This window comes from Setaria italica, chromosome VIII (genome assembly GCF_000263155.2).
Source record: "Setaria italica strain Yugu1 chromosome VIII, Setaria_italica_v2.0, whole genome shotgun sequence".
In the NCBI taxonomy this organism is placed as follows: Eukaryota; Viridiplantae; Streptophyta; class Magnoliopsida; order Poales; family Poaceae; genus Setaria; species Setaria italica.
The window spans coordinates 38,817,442-38,835,740 of NC_028457.1; the positions used below are offsets into that span (position 1 = coordinate 38,817,442).

General features: G+C 44.3%; 2 protein-coding genes and 1 pseudogene across 2 annotated transcripts in view; 1 reads left to right on the forward strand and 2 right to left on the reverse strand.

Moving 5' to 3' along the window:
• LOC101771196 (indole-2-monooxygenase) overlaps positions 1-18,075 on the reverse strand; it is a 103,643-nt gene extending 85,568 nt beyond the window's left edge. Inside the window, exons 1-4 of the mRNA XM_012848289.1 lie at positions 17,944-18,075; positions 15,797-15,852; positions 13,995-14,913; positions 13,678-13,797 (exon numbers count right to left, since the gene is read on the reverse strand). Of these exons, the coding sequence (XP_012703743.1) occupies positions 13,678-13,797; positions 13,995-14,913; positions 15,797-15,852; positions 17,944-18,075 (1,227 nt within the window). The remainder of the gene's footprint in view (positions 1-13,677; positions 13,798-13,994; positions 14,914-15,796; positions 15,853-17,943) is intronic.
• On the forward strand, positions 1,950-6,244 carry LOC101764433 (annotated as a pseudogene).
• LOC101764832 lies at positions 8,036-11,721 on the reverse strand. Its single transcript, XM_004979924.4, has 4 exons — positions 11,569-11,721; positions 9,562-10,034; positions 8,808-8,917; positions 8,036-8,703 (listed from the first exon to the last, which is right to left on the reverse strand). The coding sequence occupies exons 2-4, from the start codon at positions 10,012-10,014 to the stop codon at positions 8,238-8,240; spliced, it is 1,029 nt and encodes a 342-aa protein (XP_004979981.1). The 5' UTR covers positions 10,015-10,034; positions 11,569-11,721; the 3' UTR covers positions 8,036-8,237.
• Positions 18,076-18,299: the final 224 nt, after the last annotated feature.

Consider the following 18,299-nt stretch of genomic DNA (forward strand, 5'->3'; position numbering starts at 1 on the left):
AACTTGGAAAAGCTGGGGTGGCCTAATGACCCTCAGTGCAAGCTATGCAATTCGGACCTGGAGACACCCACACACCTGTGCAAAGACTGCCCTTACACAACGGCAGTCTGTGACCGGCTGCAGGGATGGTTTTCTCTTAACCACTTACCCCCAGGCAACACATCGCTTTCGATCCACAAGTGGTGGAAGAAATGTAGGAGCATGATCGACAAAAGGAACAAAACTTTCTTTGACGGCCTCATCATATATTTCTAGTGGAACATTTGGAAAGAGCGCAACAGACGAATCTTTAATCACGAAACCAAACTGGTGGAAGACGTCGCGTTCTCTATCAAAGAAGACATCCAACAGTTCCAGTTCGCCAATAAAACGCATGAAGCTCCCGCGGTTGAGCCAACCTAGCAGCATTTTTCATCTTTTAAAGTGGGGTTTTGAAGTGGAGCTCGTAGTTGTTGTTGTTTTTTCCTTTCTCCCTAGGGAGTGCTATTTAGTTGGTGCAGTGAGAGCCATGTACATAGAGTTATTTTTTGTTTTATTTTCTTGTCTTGTTTGGTTTTACCTCTTCTAATAAAAATTCGGCAAAGCTTTTGCCGTCCGTTAAAGAAAACATACATTATGATAATTTTATAAATTTTAATGGAGACGGGGATGCATATGATATACTCCCTCCATCTATATTTATAAGGCGTGGAAGGACTTAGCACGGTCTTCCAAATAACACTTTGACCCTTTATTTATCTTATATTATAGTATTTATAGTTATAAACTTATAATCATCGTAGAGTATATTTGATTACGAATCCAACTATATAAATTTTGAATTATAAAAATAAAAAAATAATAGTTAAATTATTGGTCAAAAATTGTAAAGTTTAAATCTTGATATGCGTGTGCGCCTTATAAATAAAAACGGATGGAGCATATCCCCCAAATGTTTCTATATATTGTGGAACTCAACTTAACTGAAGGATATAAAGACAAGATTTTCATAGGAAATCGAACCATTTTAAGAGGCGGTTCACACGAGGGATCTCCTAGGATAATGCTATTTGTGCACAACCATACCCTTACATGAACCGTCTCTGGAACCAGAAATCATTCCGTTTTCACTTACGGCAGACACGAGTGTAATGGAGCCGTACAGGTGCAGGAGGGCGATCCCCATCTAGACTTTAATTTGGCCATGTGGAAGTAGGACACACTATCTCTAGCACCAGCACCATGTGTAGTTGGTCCCCCGTGTATGCATCAATGCTGCACCTATCGACTGTGACCTGGCACCTAACCGGACAGTTGGTTACGGTAGCCATTCTTGTGATTTCACAACTCAAAGGCATCGTTTATCCTCCCTCTCCCTGCTGCTGCTCATCCTCCCTTCACTGAACTACTTGTTGCAATCAGAAGAAAGATCAATCGAGTTGAAGAGACAGATCGGAAGCTAGTCAACGTTGATTGGTTCGTGAGTGATGTTATGATCCGTCCCTCTGTTATAACCATCCAACCCAGCTGGTGCAGAAGCTAATTACCTGAAGCAATATATTTGTAGAAACGAATAGTAATATATTTATAGAAACGAATAGTACTGGTTAGTTCACTTATTTCTTTGCTCAAACTTAGCCGTTTGGCAAGGCTTCGTCTTGGGTTAAAATGACTCCGGAGCTTCGGCTCATCAAGCAACTTTTTATATCTCTAGCTCATCCTATTAAAAAATATTTGGTAAAATGATTTCTCCAAATTAGTTTGAGGTTGATAGAAAGATAAAATGTCCAAAATACTCTAAGAACATATATTTTTCATTCCATTTTTTTCTTTTCCATCATTCTTTTATTCCATCTACTATTTTTTCCTTACGCTTTTTTTTTTGGCCAGGTGTGCCTTATCCGCTTCGGCCCTTCCCACCATGCCTTTTTTCCTATTTCTTTTCTTGCCGAGCGTGCTTTATCTCCTTCGTTGACTTCAGTAGCACCTGTTGCGTTCGATGCTCGCGCGGCAGCCCGGGGACCTCGACCTCGCCCGCCTAGGAGCTCCAGCAGCCGGTCCGCTCCGCCGCCGGTGCGGCAACCACGCCGTCGTCAGACCGCCTCACGCGGCCACCGGTCGTCCCCGCGATACACCGCCGCCGGTGCGCCGTGCGCGGCGGCGCTGTCCCGCCGCTCCGCCGCCTACCGTCGGCCTGCGCCACCACCAGCGCACCGGCAGCACCGCGAGCTGCCGCGCCGCCCCGACATTGGTCCTTCCCGAGCCCGGTGTCGTCACCAGCGTCGCGGAGAGAAGGTAAGGGGAGTGGCAATTTTGCAGTAGTTTTGACGAACTTGAGGAGCAAAGTTAAAGCACATGGCTGTGGGGAAGAGGAGAAGCGGGGAAAGCTACTTTTTATGACTCACGCTGCTCAGTTCGATTTGATGATTGGCTTCACACCGGCTTTTCCTGTGAAGCCCTTTTCAACTCACCCGTTTGGTAGGGTTTGGCCTGAAGCCGGTTCATAAGCGGGAGCCAGAGCCCTACCAAAACTATTTGGTGAGACTATGAGCCGTTTGGTTCTCTGACTTATTTTTAGCACATGTCACATTGAATGTTTAGATACTAATTAGGAGTATTTAACGTAGACTATTTACAAAACCATTACACAGCTGGAGGCTAAATGGCGAGACGAATCTATTAAGCCTAATTAGTCCATAATTTGACAATGTGATGCTACATTAAATATTTGCTAATGATGGATTAATTAGGCTTACTAGATTCATCTCGTCGTTTAGCCTCTATCTGTGCAATTAGTTTTATAATTAACTCATATTTAGTCCTCCTAATTAGCCTCCAAATATTCGATGTGACACGGACTAAACTTTAGCTCAAGGAACCAAACCTCGCATAAATTAGCTGCTTATTCTGCTGGTTGCATGCAGGAGATCGAGCTGCGGGCACACGGCCGGATCGGAGGAGGACATATCAGCCGGGTTCCTGTTGGTTGTGTACTTGTGTTCCTGCCAGCGGAGAAGCAACCATGGCCGAGTTAGTGATCGGGCCACTGATCTCCATGGTGAAGGAGAAGGCATCCAGCTACCTGCTGGACCAATACAAGGTGATGGAAGGCATGGAGGAGCAGCGCAAGACCCTGGAGCGCATGCTGCCAGCAATCCTGCAAATCATCCAGGATGCGGAGGAGAAAGGAGCCTCCCGACGAGGAGTAGCAGCTTGGCTCAAACACCTCAAGACAGCAGCCTATGAGGCCAACGACGTCTTTGATGAGTTCAAGTACGAGGCGCTTCGGCGAGAAGCCAAGAAGAAGGGCCACCACAGCAAGCTTGGAGTGGAGGTAGCAAGACTCCTAGTCCCCACTCGTAATCCCATTGTATTCCGTTACAGGATGGGCAAGAAGCTACGCAAGATTGTGCAGACCATCGAGGCCTTGGTCACCGAGATGAATACATTTGGTTTCAGGCACTTGCAGCAAGCAAAGCCATCAAGGCAGTGGCGACAGACAGATTCCATAATCATTGACTCCGACAGAGATATTCTTAGCAGATCTAGAGATCGGGAGAAGAAGAAAATCGTGGGGATGCTCCTTGATCAAGCTAGCAACATGGATCTCATGGTTCTTCCAATTGTTGGGATGGGTGGGATGGGCAAGACCACCTTTGTGCAACTCATTTACAATGACCCTGCAATCGAGAAGCACTTTGAGTTTCGGAGGTGGTGCTGCGTATCAGATGATTTCGATGCAAGTACCATTGCAAGCAACATCTGCCAGACCAACGAGAAAGGACGTGAAAAATCATTGCAGGAGCTCCAGAGTATAATAATTGGAAAAAGGTACCTCATTGCGCTAGCTGATGTATGGAATCGGGATGCTGCTAAGTGGGGAAAACTAAAGACCTGCCTTAAGCAAGGTGGCAAGGGCAGTGCAGTACTAACAACAACTTGTGATGCAGAAGTGGCTTGCATTATGACCATGGGTGTAGCTGAAGCCCATAATATCGAGAATCTGAGTGACAAGCATTTAAAGGAAATTGTCCAAAGCAGAGCATTCAGCTTGCAAAATCCAAATATTGAAGAGCAAGATGGCATTCTCAGTGGATTTGTTCGTCGATGCGTTGGATCTCCCTTGGCTGCCAAAGCCTTTGGCTCTATGTTGAGTAACAGGACTAGTATAAATGAATGGAAGGATGTATTAGCTAAAAGTAACATTTACCGATCCTCAAGCTCAGCTTTGATGACCTATCCTCAGATATGAAGCAATGCTTTGCATTTTGTGCTTTATTTCCTAAAGATTATGAGATCGATGTGGACCTCTTGATTCAACTGTGGATGGCACATGACTTCATACCTGTGCAGGAGGATGACAATCCAGAAACCGTAGGAAAATATATTTTCGAGGAGCTAACTCAGAGGTCATTCTTTCAAGAGGTCAGGCAAACACATCCAAAGTGCTATTATGGAAGTCTTCGTAAGTCAACCATATGCAAGATACATGATCTCATGCATGACATTGCTCTATCTGTTCTGGGGAAAGAATGTGTCACTATAGTTGGTAAGCCGAGCATCAACAAGGTGTTGCTAAATCCGACCCGCCACGTCTTCTTATCAACAAGGTGTTCTCATTTCTGGAAAGAACAGGTTACAAGTCTACTGGATCATCTATTGAAGAAACAAACTGCAATGGTCCACACGTTGTTTTTTACAGATTATTCTGACCCCCTTGATATATCAAAGTACACTTCACTGCGAGCATTACACCTTCCAGCATATATATTCTCATGTGTAGGACAGGAGCAGCTTACAAGACACATACAACACCTAAGGTATCTTAATCTGTCGTCACATGAGTTCGAGAAACTTCCTGAAGGTATAAGCATTATGTATAATCTACAAACGTCGTCACATGTTCAGGACAGGAACAACTTACAAGACACATACAACACCTAAGGTATCTTAATCTCCCACCTTCCCTCAAACAATTAGGCATCTGCAGCTGTGAGAAGCTCTGCTCTGTGTCAGGAGACCTGCGTGCACTCGAGGACCTACATATTTCTGACTGCAATAAGTTACAGTCAGTCAATTCCTTGGGAGACCACCCATCATTAGAAACACTGATTCTTTCTCGCTGCCGATGCCTTGCATCTTTAGGATGTGATGGTGGTCGTGGGAGTTACTCTGCTCTTCAGAGCCGTAAGATTGTAGACTGCCCAGCCTTAGACATGAAGCAGTTTTACTAACGCCATCAAACAGCTGCTTGACAGCTTTGAAAATGAAGACGTATCACACGTTCATTCAAGCAGCTCTGATGAAGGTATACGACCTTTCACTTTCCTCTTATTCAATTTGTTTCCTTCAAATTTCCCTGCTTTGCATGCCCTCCTATTTTGTTGACGAACTGGTTGATAGATGGGTTTGCGGGGTGGGATTTTGGGGTTTCATCTTCATTCCGGCTTTTAGACGGTCCTTTCTCACTGATGTAAACCCACATATTGTTGGTTTATACGGCTATTAATTGGTTTTCAGTCTTGGATGCAGTTGACGTGCATAGAGAAATTCTGGAAATATGTGCTACCCCTTGGTGTTGAGATCAGCTGATGCGGAATCATTGAAGTACTACTGAAACGACATCCTGATCGGTCTCAGTTTTGGAGAGCAATTTGTGGTGAATGGAAGCAGTCCCAAGGCTTGAAGAACTCATGGAGTCGTGCTTCAAGAACTCATGGAGTCGTGCTGTACCATTCTCCACTGCTAGGGCCTAAACTAGGTACGTGGAAGGCGCACTGTGTTTTGTCAACAACACAATTCCTTTATATAAGTTGGGATAGTAAAAAACCATGCCTTCGTCTGTGTTAATCAAATCTCATTTAGCACATATATGGGGGACGTGTTGTTAACTTGTTACCCCCATGCTTTTCATTTTTTCTGTGCAGACATCACCCATTTGTCCTTAAATTAAAGCATAAAGGAGGGGCACTCACTTGTACACATGTTCTTAAGCACTGCAACGACTGCCATTTGTATACTCAGCTTCATTGCAAGCCTTTGCTAATGACGACAGGCCTTCAGTGGATGACAAAAACGACCAAGTTTGTTTTCACGGCACTACTAGCTGCTGGTATTCTCTCGTCACTAATGTACAGAACTCCATTCTGTCATCCATCAAAGCTGTGGACAATATGATGTCACTCTTGTTTTAAACGAAACCGGCAGGAGAGCTGCCCCGCTATATTAAAAAGAAGGGATGCCCGAAGGGCCAGAGAAGTGTACATGAAAAAGAGTGTTAAAACCCCTTGACAAGGAAGAAAAAACTATACACACTAAAAAGAGAAACGGTGCACAAAAACACCCTCAAGAAAGCTGCAATAAACATGCCAGGTGCTTAGCCCTGACCGCCACCCAAGAAGCGGCCTCCCCTTTTATCTTTGAGAAAACTTGTAATGAAGAGGATTCTTTGTGGTCGAAAATTCTTGCATTCCTTTCAATCCAAAGTTCCTAACAGACCAAAATGATTAGGCTCCTCAGCCCACTCCTATCGACGCTTGGTGTCCTTACCCGCGCTGTCCACCACTCATGCACCAAAGTGCACGGCTCCTAGTTTTAAGACCTTCATTTGCTACCCATGCAGCGATCGCATCCCAAATGCGCCTGGTAAACCGGCAGTCAGTTAGGAGATGCATTTCAGACTCTTGAACCGTGCAACACAAAGCGCATGTGTCATTGTGAGGCCAATTTCATTTTGCTAACCTATCTGACGACGTCCATATCCAATTTTGGATTACCAACCACCTGGAAAATTTGCACTTCGGGAGCACCCACGGCTTCCACATGATCGCTTTGAAGTTTGTGAAGGTGGAGCCGACACGGTGTATTGATTATTCTCTGTTATTTTCCATACAATGTTGTCTGGGTTGTCTGGTATGAGTTGAACCTAGACTACCACTGTCCACAAATTGCAGAACTCCATAAAATACCCCAATGCTAAATTTACACTCGATCGGACGTTCATATCGTCGTGGTCGACGTGCACCAGTCCTCCCATCAGCCCATCACGTGGGCTCCACTCCACTTTTCCCCTCGCGCTCTCTCCCCCCTCTCCATTCCACTTCTCATCCTTCTCTTTCTCGATTTCTCCACGAGATCCACCTAAGCAACTCTGCGCATGGAGCTGTTTCGCCTAGCGTTGAGCACAACGGTGGCAGGCCTAGTGGCGGGCGGGGAAAGCAGCGAGGCTCCGCCTTGCAGCACACGGTGGCGCTCGAGATCATCCGACGAGGCACGGATGTGGGCCTGTCGGTGCGCGGGGGAAGGATCACTAGGACCATCGAGGGCACCTCCGCGCCCCGACGGTGAGTAGCCGACGGATCCTGGCGAGCTCTGCGGGGGTCGCGGTCGACAGCGATCTGTTCATTTTTTCCCTTCCTTTTTTCTCTTCTACTTTTTGTCTCAAAATCTTTTGTCTGTATAAAGTTTTTGTTTCCATTTTTTTATTTCTTTGCATCGTGAATTTTTTCTCCATTATTTTGCTTCAAAACTTTGTGGACAAAATTTCTTTTTCAAAACTTTTCCAAAAATTTTGTCTCAATTTTTATTTTCTGAGTTTTGTTCCCAAAATCTTGCAAAATTTTTCCTCCAAATTTTTGTTCGCAAACTTTTGTTTCCAAGTTTTTCAAAAAAATTATCCTCAAACTTTTGTTTTCCAACTTTTTTTAAAAAAAAATTCTCATTTTTGTTTAATGAGACGGGAATCGCACGTGGGAAGCCGTTCCGACGTGTGGTCGGAAATCGATCGCACGGAAGGCTCCCACTAGTCGCGTGTAAACTTGCGTCCCCCATAAAATAAATCTGTGTGAGGCTCGAGGCTGGAGGCCTAATAAGGCCAGCTACAAGACTATGCTTGATAGTAGAGAGAAGTTTTGGTTGCTAGCAGTCGATGCTGAGTTAGAGCCCCAATGCTTGGTTAGTAAAATATTGCTCCATAGCAGGAAACAGGCGTCGCTGGGCAAAGAGAAGTGCAGGAGAACCAAAAGGAAATAGGTACAACTAGCTAAAGAAGCCAGCAGAGAGTATTTATGTAAGGTTTCTTAATTTATAGGAACCAAAGCACACTCAAACCATATTCCAGAATCTTATTACATGCAGAACCTGAAGTAAGGGAGATTGAAACATAGGGCACGCATGCATGCCTTTAATTACACTACTACCAGAAATTAAAATACGCTGCTGCCAGAAGTGCTATATATTGAGAGGTAGCTGGTGCAGTGTCACGCCAACATATGACGCATGGTAATGACGGGGAGGACCTGGACGTAGTACTCGATCCTGTAGGCAACCTTGAGTATGAGATCGGGTTGCTGCCAATCGTAGCCGCCGTCGACGCCGCAGAGGAAGGTCTGCGCGATCCTGTAGTCGATCTTGTGCTGCTGGTTGTGCAACACGATCTTGTACGCATCTCGGAGATGTTCTTTCAGACTGCTCACCATCGACCTGGTGTTCTGGTCCCGCGACAGCTTCCAGGACTGGGGCTGCTGCATCAGGTCGGCTATCTGCTGTACGAATTGTACCAGCTGCTGGATCTCCCCCCTGTTCTGCCTCAGCGCCTTCGCCTCCTGCACGATAGAAAGTGCGAGGCGCACGACCTCATCATGGTCGCCGGTTCGAGCCCCCTGCTGGTCTCCACGTTCTCCTGGACCTACCGACAACGTGCTGCTCCTCACTGCATTCACGTCCCTGCGCATGCATGCCGATCATCTCTGGTTAAATTTTTCGTTATTTACGTACTCCATATAGGAAGTACTATATGAATGTTTTATATATCAGCACACGATGAATACCCGTCCGTGATGTCCCTGATTATCAACTCAATCACACTTTTAGCGTCGGATGACATATTGTCCATGTTAGTCAAGTTCCTGATAGATGACTTCAGCTCCTCTTTTTCAGTCTGAGAGTGGTCAGAGTACAAAAAATCCAAAGCTTCCATGCATGTTAAATATTCAATAAGACATGCATATAGTATGAATATAGTCATAATGATCATGTCATGCATAAGCTTGGTCAAAAACTATTAATATATCGCAAAATCAGGCAACAATGTTAATCTACCGCTCCCTCCATTCTCTTTAGATATTAATCCTTTTCGAACACTAGTACAGTCTAGTATTGTGCACCTAAAATAGTCCAACGTGATGTAACATGGTGCTGTCTATAAATCGTCAGTTTATGTTTTGAACTTTACTACCTTTTATTTTTTTAGATAATGGATAAATATCCGGCTTCACCCTCCTCTTTCGACCAGGCGGATCAGTCCACAATTATTACAAAAGAAATGAATTCACACTATGGTTTCGACCAATCAAACCGACTCAAAGAAATCAATTCTGGAATCAAAAGGTAGCTTGTCACTACCTTTTATTTATGTTGCATTGTTCATTGCCACAAATTATTTGCAAATATGAATCTTATAATGCTAAACTTTTATGGTACAATCTACGTACAGTTTCTTTCTCAAGTTTGCTGTAGTTGTTTGCCGTTGAGTAATATGTAATTCCGATGGATTCAAGAGTCTAGCTAGCTAGATTTTGGTACCTGTGGAAGGCGCTTGCAAGCACCATTTCGAAGCAGCTTCTCAAGCACGTTCATGAAGAAGCGCTCCTTATTGATGCTTACAATGAGGATCATGTTGGCAATGTGGAACGACTCCAGGATTTTGGATATCCGTGCATCAACGGCGACGATCTTGTTGGCTTTCTTTTTGGTTTTGAAGACAAGCGACCAAGTCCTCTTCTCCCTGCAGGACTCAACGAGCGCCTTCCCGTCGTTGAGCGCATCTTCAAGATGTTTCAGCATGCTGTAGGTCACTGGGTCCGGCATCCACTGGCTTTTCAGCTCCGTCAGGAGGAGGTTAATCATTTGCACGTGGTCTTTTAGCATAGTACATTTCTCCCTGTTGCGCTGAGCCGCCTCCGCCAGCCGATTGATCTGTTCCACGATGCTCATCAACGACGAAATAAGCCCAATTGCTTCGGCCACCCCAACCATCTCGATCGATTGCGCTGCGCCTGTATGCTTGCAACGTCAGATTTGCACGTATATGAGTATACATGTCTACCCTCCGCCATCCAAAAACAATTGGATGCCGACAAGTGGTATTGACAAGTCTATGCACAACACGCGATGTCATGTCAAATTTTAGCTAATTTTAGCTTTTCTAGATTCATAGATAGTATTATGTATCTAGACATCCACTATATCTAGGTGCGTAACAAAAGCTATGCATCTAGAAAATTCAAAATGACCTACAATTTGGGAGGGAGTACACCCTAATAAAAAGATTAATGGTGGAGCCTGAAGCACAATTTATCGTATAAAAATAATACTTGTAAATATATAAATTTATTATAAAATATAGAAACTCGATTGACTATCTTCTTAATTAATGGAGAAATATAGGCTGTGAATTTTCAAAAGGAAAAGGAAAAAGTGTATTTTTCATCCTTCAAGTATTGCAAAAGTGTAACATTCCTCCTTCATGTTTCATTTGGTGCAAATCAAGCCCTTAACTAACTAAATCGGTTGCATTTATCATCCCCACCTTAGTTTAATAATTGTTTAGTGTCATATAACATCGCTTTAGGCCATGTAATCATCTTACTAATCAGTATTTAGCCATGTATAATATTTAGTCAATTGATTTAATAGTTTGGTGTGAATCGGTTCCGTTAATTTTTCCGATAAAATAGTTATATGGTAGTCAATTTAGAGGATTTACTTTTTTTGTGGGCTTTATATCTTTGACTTAACATATTACATCACTAAGCAGTGATTTAGATGAATACATGGCATAAACCTTCATTAGATGTTACTAAACCAATTGAACTAACGTGAGGATGATACATGCACTGATATAATTAGTTAAGGGGTTAATTTGCACCAAATGAAACATGAGGGATGAATGTCACACTTTTGCGGTACTTGAGGGATGAAAAATAAACTTTTTCCAAAGAAATAACTTGATCGATCCTGGTCCCAACTATTTTATAAATCTCTTTTAACATGAATTTTGTTGAGCTCGCATGAACACAAATTGTGGCAAAATTAAAGAACATCTACACCGTTCAATATACCTACAATCCCATACTGCATGCAGCCATTTTATAAATTTCTTTTGATGTGATTTTTTTAGTTCCTAACGCAGACTATCCTTCAAGAGAAAAAAATGGGCTATGGAATATATGATTATATAGTACGATATCTCCTGTACAATGTTAGTATATGAGTTGAACCGGTCTTGTACGACAAGATGATCCAAGCAAATGGACTCAGTAGGTAAGGTACAGTTTTGTAGCCACACAACTTTGGTGTGCAAGGATAAACAAACACTTCAAATGGATTCCGTTAAAATAACTTGTAGGGGATGCAATATGGCAGATCTGCTGGAGATGATCTAAACTTACATTCACATATATAGGATAAACGAACACTTCAAGTGTTAACCCTAGCTAATGCTTGCAAACAGAAACAATGGAGGTTCCTTGACATTTGACTGGATAGTAGTGTATTGTAGAAAAAAGGGAAATCAATAACCTGCCATACCTTCTCAAAGCTCCAACCAAGAAATAGCGCTACCTCACCCAATAGGCTGTGTCGCCTTGCTTCAGCACAAGGTAGCGAGCACACGGCTATTTATACAAATAACATTGTATAAATGAACGCATGCAGAAAAGTATACTTTGCCTAGGTACGCATGGAGACTTGCTTAGATTGACCTGGTTACCTGTACTGTACTCACTTCATACTCTTGACAACGCAATTCAGCTACCAAGGAGTACGACCTGCGTCGACGAGACGAAGACTTGTTTATACTCAGGGCAACGCAATTCAGCTACCAAGGAGTGCGACTTGCGTTGACGAGACGAAGACTTGGACCTCGTCTTCGACTGCATGCATGCATTGGACTAATCTAACCACGCGGCGACTCGCCCCGGCCCGTGATGACCCTGTATATGGAATAGTGTGCATGGAGGATTATTCACTCACGCTGCGCTGCCGACAATGAAAGTACCGCATGCCCAAACAGTACGTTGCTCATGGTTGAGTAAATGTAACTAAGTACACCCAACGTCCTGAAATATACTTACGGTATATTTAAGAACGGAGCTGTACTTACGGTAAAAAATCATTGCTCATGGTTGAAACTTCAAAACAGACGGTTTTTGCCCACCAGCAGCGATAGCCGGGACCGTTTCCGCGCTCATCGGTGCAAATTGCGCAACTAGCAGGACGAGACATGCACGCAAACAGCTGGTGAAACATGCATGCACCTAGCATGGCTAGTCGTCGGGCAGCAACTAGCACGAGACTATATGTTCATGCAAGTGTCTCATTAATCATAGCGCGACCTAACACCAAAACACATCAACCAGCAGCGTATCTAGATTTTCGACCTAATGTTACTAATACAGACTAGGCTATCACCGTCAGCTTATCACCACTGGTTTTCGGTGAATCTGCGGTGATAGAGTGTCACCGCCGGTCCAATATTTAGTCGTACTCAATGTTCATTGGTCATTATGTCTTTACTAGAGAACCGGGCTTCAATCCCGACCCATCAATCCTGAATGCCAATGCTCCCGGTTCAGTGGCTACATATCACGTCCGGTTTCTAAACAAAACCGGTAGATGATCCGTGGGGCTAACATCTCTCCTAATCAGTGGCTCAAACCTGCTGTCAAGTCCGCTACTGCTTGCTCATCCTCCCATGAAGTTAAAGTGAAATCCAGTTTGGCTTAAATAAGATTTATATTTTTTTGGCCTGTTAGCTTGAGCTTCTTCCAGCGGTTGCGGCTGTTGCTCATCTTCAGAGTTACCATCCTCGCTCTTCATGTTCACCCTTCCCAGCCATTCTCAAGTCACCCAGAGGGGGGGTACAAAGGCTCTCCGCTAGAGTTCGGAGGCCGGACAATGCCCGTCACATCCGCCTTCCATGAAGGTTTTTGCTGGCAGCCAGGCATTTCGAGGGTAACAGATCAAGTGGTGGAAACCTTTAGTAGAATGCTTATCACTCAATTGACTCACATCTCTTTTGTTTAAGGAAACCAAGCCCACTACTACAAAATTAATATCAAGATAATATGTTATAAAACTTATTTGTGAAAACTCAAGATAAGCATGCACAGGAATTTCAGGAAAGTGCCGGGTGCCTCACAACCAAGCTCATTAATACCAAAGAAAGATCAACAAACAAAACAAATGGACACAACGTTCAGAACCCAATCATTTGCCCACCAAGAATGCCATACCCACACCAGAACAAATAAGAACAGAAGTTTAAAAGGGTAAAAATTGGTTGATGATGCATGGAACGAAACGTATAGAATGCTTATTACTCAATCGACCCACATCTCTTTTTTTTTCTAGGAAACCAAGCTCTCATTACTACGTTGGAACATCTAACCAACCAAATGGACGAAATTGTTTATTTGGCCTCCAAGAATGCCATACGACCTGAATAACTGAAAGCGCTAACAAAGCCACTTATTGTTGTGCATAGCAGCTAAGCTTGACTTATTTGCAAACGGGTGCGAAATGCGATACAATAATTCATAGTTCTAGACGTCATGAGCCACGCGTGGGATAAGAAGAAGCTTCTCCTTACGGTGCACATCAACCCCATATGACTCTGTCATATCGATGCTTGTCGACCCTGGTGGAAGCTCGGCTTGCAGCTTGCAGCTTGTTCATTGATTGGGGATTCTGCATCAGCTCAGCCATGGCGTAGTCGAGCGCTATGTACGTTGTGTCTGTCCCAGCTTCGAACGTGTCCTACACGCATGTATCAACAAAATTCAATCAAACTTTAGCAAACTAGTCCATGAAACATGTCCTATGTACGTCTTGTAAGGATTAGCTTGGAAGCTTCAAAAGAAACCTTCAATTAGTAAAAGTTTGATTTTTTAAAAAAATTTGAAGTTTAGTTGCATACATGCGGTCGGTAGAAATGGAACTCTGCATATACATACCATCAGTATTGCCTTGATATTATCTCTGGTCAGGCCGTACTCTTGTTGAACGGAGAGCAACACGTCGATAAAGTCCCCCTCGTCCTCACCATCCAGCGTCTTGCTCTTGTGCTTGTCGATGAGGCTGTCCAAAAGGTCATCCCATCTCTTCATGTGCTTCACGGCCTTGGCCGACACCAAATCAAACCTTGCCAAGCTCGGGAAGTAGTCATCCAGGTTGAATCCTCCCAGGAGCTTGGTGTTCGTCTCTAGCAGCTCCCGGAAGAGCTGGTTCCGGCCTTGTTCCCTGGGGAGCCTGCCCGTCATGGCCTGGCACACAATGTCATTGGCGAAGAAGCCCAAGATTTCGCTGACGTCGATCGCCGTGCCCGCGGCGGCGGCGGCCCTCACCCTGGCTAAGACCAGCCGGACCTCCTGCTCGCGGGCGGCGCGGTATGACCGGACCTTCGCTGCGGTGAGGAGGTGGGTGGTGATGACCTTCCTGGCTCGGCGCCAATACTCGCCGTAAGGCGTGAAGCTAACGTCAGTGGAGCCGTAGAAGAGGATGTCAGCGACCACGGAGTGCGGTCGGGAGGCGATGACGTGGTCGTGCGTGCGCAGGACAGCCTTGGCGGCGCGGGGGGAGGAGACGACGAGCGTTGGCACGGCGCCGAGGCGGAGGAGCATCACGTCGGGCCCGTGCTTCTTGGCGAGGTCGCGGAGGGAGTGGTGGGGAAGGGATCCGATGAGGTGGAGGTGGCCGATGATCGGGAGCTTGAACGGAGGCGACGGTAGCTTCCGGAGCAGGTTCTCTGTTCTGGACCTTGGTGTTGCCAAGTGCACGGCGACGAGGAAGAGGAAGAAGAGGAGGGCTAGGGACTCTGGAGATGCGTGTTCGTATAGAGGTGCGCTAGCGCTGGAGCCGCCATGGCTGATCAACCTGCTCGTTGCAGTTTTTGTAGAGCTCGGAAGTCGTGATCCGTCAGACAGCAAGAAGAGTATGCTACCATTTTTTTTCTTTTCTGCATCACCGCCAGATCAGATCAGACAGGATTTTATGAGAGAATCCTATGGAATCATCATCCTTTTTAGTAAACTTCACCAGACGCAGGAACGCGAGCCGATTAATTGGCAAGCTTTTCTCTCAGAATATGTGTTTGGTGCTGGATTAATTGGCGTGCAGGTTGAAGAAAGGCTGCTTTATAGATTAGCCCCCGAAGAAAAAGGAAATTCCGACGGAAAGTTTGTGTCTTGTGGTTTTGCAAAAAGGACCCTGGAAAGGCTAGATTCTCAAGTTCCAGTCCTACCCGAGATCTTTTGCAAATATAACCCTATAAATTCTGTTATTTGCAAGTACTTTTACGTGTGTCTTGCAAATCTTTCTTGCTAGCCCCTGCCGTCTATGGCTAATTGCATCTGGGTCCCTGCCACCTTGTTTGTCTCATAACTTCTTCCTTCTAGCTCCATTTTGAGTGATTCTTTCGCTCACACGTTCGTCTTAACGAGTAGATTAGTTTGGTACTGCTTTTATGGTACTGCTTTTAAGTAATATTTTTGATGATTGGTGTACTGTTTTTAATTAAATGCATTTGTTTGCTTGTATGTGCTTGTGTGACGCGTATAGAAGAAGCGTAGTTCGAGGAATCCAAAGAGGAGGGAGACTGAAGACTCTGAGCAGCAGAAGGGCTTGGAGGAAGGCAAGTGTCCTTGGTCATTCCCGTTTATACCTAAATGACATGCATTGATTCACAATATTTATTTATCGCAAGCATTAATATGATGGGTTCCTATTAAGGATGATGCCTAGTTTCTTTTGATCATACCTTGCAGCCAGGTTGTTCAAATAATCTGGAGGGTAGATGATGCTTAGTTTGCTCAACTGGGTTGGTAAATAAACAATATGGTTAATTTTATTTATTTACTCTATGTTCCTTTATGTTGATTTAATTACAAGACCATATGTTCTAAACGAACATGGAGCGACCACCCAGGAAAATAGTACAACCACAAGGACTACATGGCTCTGGTCTTGGCTAACTAATTAGAGGACTCTAGTGTTGGATTGGTGTTAAGGGGGGGCATGTCTCGCGGAACCTCGTGCATTGGAACACACTAGGGAAGTCTTTGTTAAGGCCTCTAGCGTCCCTATGCAATCACACCTCGGAAGTGTGGTATTGTGCCTACTTTTGCACAGCATGGTTGAATCCAAAGTTCACCTGAACTTTTATGCGACTTGTGGGTAAAGATGTACAACCTCTGCAAAGTGTAAAACTGTTATAACAGCCGTGCTCACGGTCAAGAGCGGCCTGGACCCTCACATGATTAATTTACTTGAAGATGATACTAGTGTGTTATTTATGTTCATGCTTATGGTATATCAATGCTCTATATTAATTGTGGGATGGTATAAACTTACATTTGCTAGTGATTAGGTGTTGAATAAAAACTTGACCAACTAAAAGTGCTAATCGCAGTTAACCTTGTCAGCCTTCCACCATATAAAGCCTTGCATATCATAGATATTTCTCTCTTGCTGAGTACGACATGTGCTCACGCTTGTGTTTTATATATTGCATCTACAACGTCCGGATTGCTGCTCAGACCCGGAGAACTTTGAAGATTACTGAAGTTTTTGGAGGAGTTCTAGGTGAGTCCACCAGTCAGCTGCCTGTGGAGTTGTTGGAGATGCGCTGCCTATATTAGAGATTTCTATCTCAATTCTAGTTACATAATTTATGTAATTCTCTCTCTACGCTATAACACAGTATTTGATATTTACTGAAGTCATCGTATGTTTGAAACTTGATCCTGGCATACATATGATAGTCATCTGGTTTTACATTTAAAACCGGGTGTGACAGGATGCTACCGATGGCTCTGCAACTTGATGCAATTCATGCACGCTGCTGGGTGGCACCCATGGTGCGAGATGTCCAGGAAGAGTGCATTGGCACTGTGGCGGCGGATCCGACCAGTAGCAGCAGCTCGCACAGGTCACGACAATGTGCATCATCACAAAAATCCGAGGCTGCCCGCGCAGGTCGAGCTTTTATTTGCTTGGATCGGATATTCCTTCCTACTAATATCATGGCTATCTGTGTGAGGCTCATAGGCTGGAGGTCTAAGGGTAGCCATAGACACTACTATAGAACTGACCGAGGGCTGATTAGGCTCATAGGCTCATAGGCTCATAGGCTGGAGGTCTGATTAGCTCATATTCTTTGTCTCACCCTATGGGTATCGTGGAGGCACGGCGCCAAGCTGGCGGCACGGTGTAGCCTCAATTCAGAACTTTCCTAGCCAGGGCGTGGCCGAGGGCGATTGGTTGCTCAACCTGATGAGAACTTGGGTGGGTGCTCCTAGATGGGAGAGAATAGGGTGACGGATGAGAATGCAGATGAGGGACGGGGCTCAGACGAGGGGTGGGTTGGAGACATGTTTTCACTGTTGAACTCTTAGCGTCAAGATGAGAGGTGAGATGAGATACCGGTAGGACCTGCTCTTACCATGGCACTTCAGCAACCCCACCCCAACCCCGCGCGCAAGTCAAAATTTGAGGACCATATGTACAATACGTGTGCAAACAGAACCATAATTTTACTAGTATCGAGGGATTTTAGTTATTTCTTCTAAAAAATCTCTTGGGAAATCGTATTTTTGTAGTACAACATATATAGAAAATAAGTATTACTCACAAATAAACTGCCCTTTTCTTTAGTATTCTTGGTTTTTGTTATTATTTTATTTAATCTTAAGATTTATATATGCATAAAAAAGTAATTTAGTATCTTCAAATATGGAAACGTGGTCTTAGGAATAGGGCTCATATTTTATTCTTGAGCATGCCTAGTGGAAAAATACTATCTAAAAAACCGCAAAGAAATTTAATACCTAAGCCTTCGATCCACTCTACTTTTTGTATACTAGTTTACCTGCAATCCACTGGCTTGCACATTATATTTCATCATACGGAAATGTCTGAGATTGTGAACGGAAGCAATTTCATCTGTCTGCAACCCTGCATAGCATGTGACAGCCCGGGCTGCGTGCCAAGAAACACCCAGAGCTCCTGACACAACCGCGTGAGCACCTTCTCCGACATGCGCACATGAGGACCGCATGCACCCATATGCAAGGTTCACAAATACGTGCGTGCTTAAACTATATATATATTATACATAGTTTATTATATTTTTGGCAGGGATATGATAATCATTAATTATTACTTGTAAAGATTGGAAACGTTACAAACGATTGTAGAAAAAATGCGAGTCACCAGGAAGGTAGGTAGTAGAGCATGCCGTCAGTGTCTTTCCTGTGACCTGT

Bases quoted from the DNA above. Each gene is read 5' to 3' on its own strand.
- LOC101764832 (XM_004979924.4), bottom strand. From the start codon at position 10,014: ATGGTTGGGGTGGCCGAAGCAATTGGGCTTATTTCGTCGTTGATGAGC. The intron at 8,918-9,561 runs GTACCAAAATCT...GACCACTCTCAG, and splicing joins CTTGCAAGCGCCTTCCACAG to ACTGAAAAAGAGGAGCTGAA. The intron at 8,704-8,807 runs GTATTCATCGTG...ATGCATGCGCAG, and splicing joins ATCAGGGACATCACGGACGG to GGACGTGAATGCAGTGAGGA.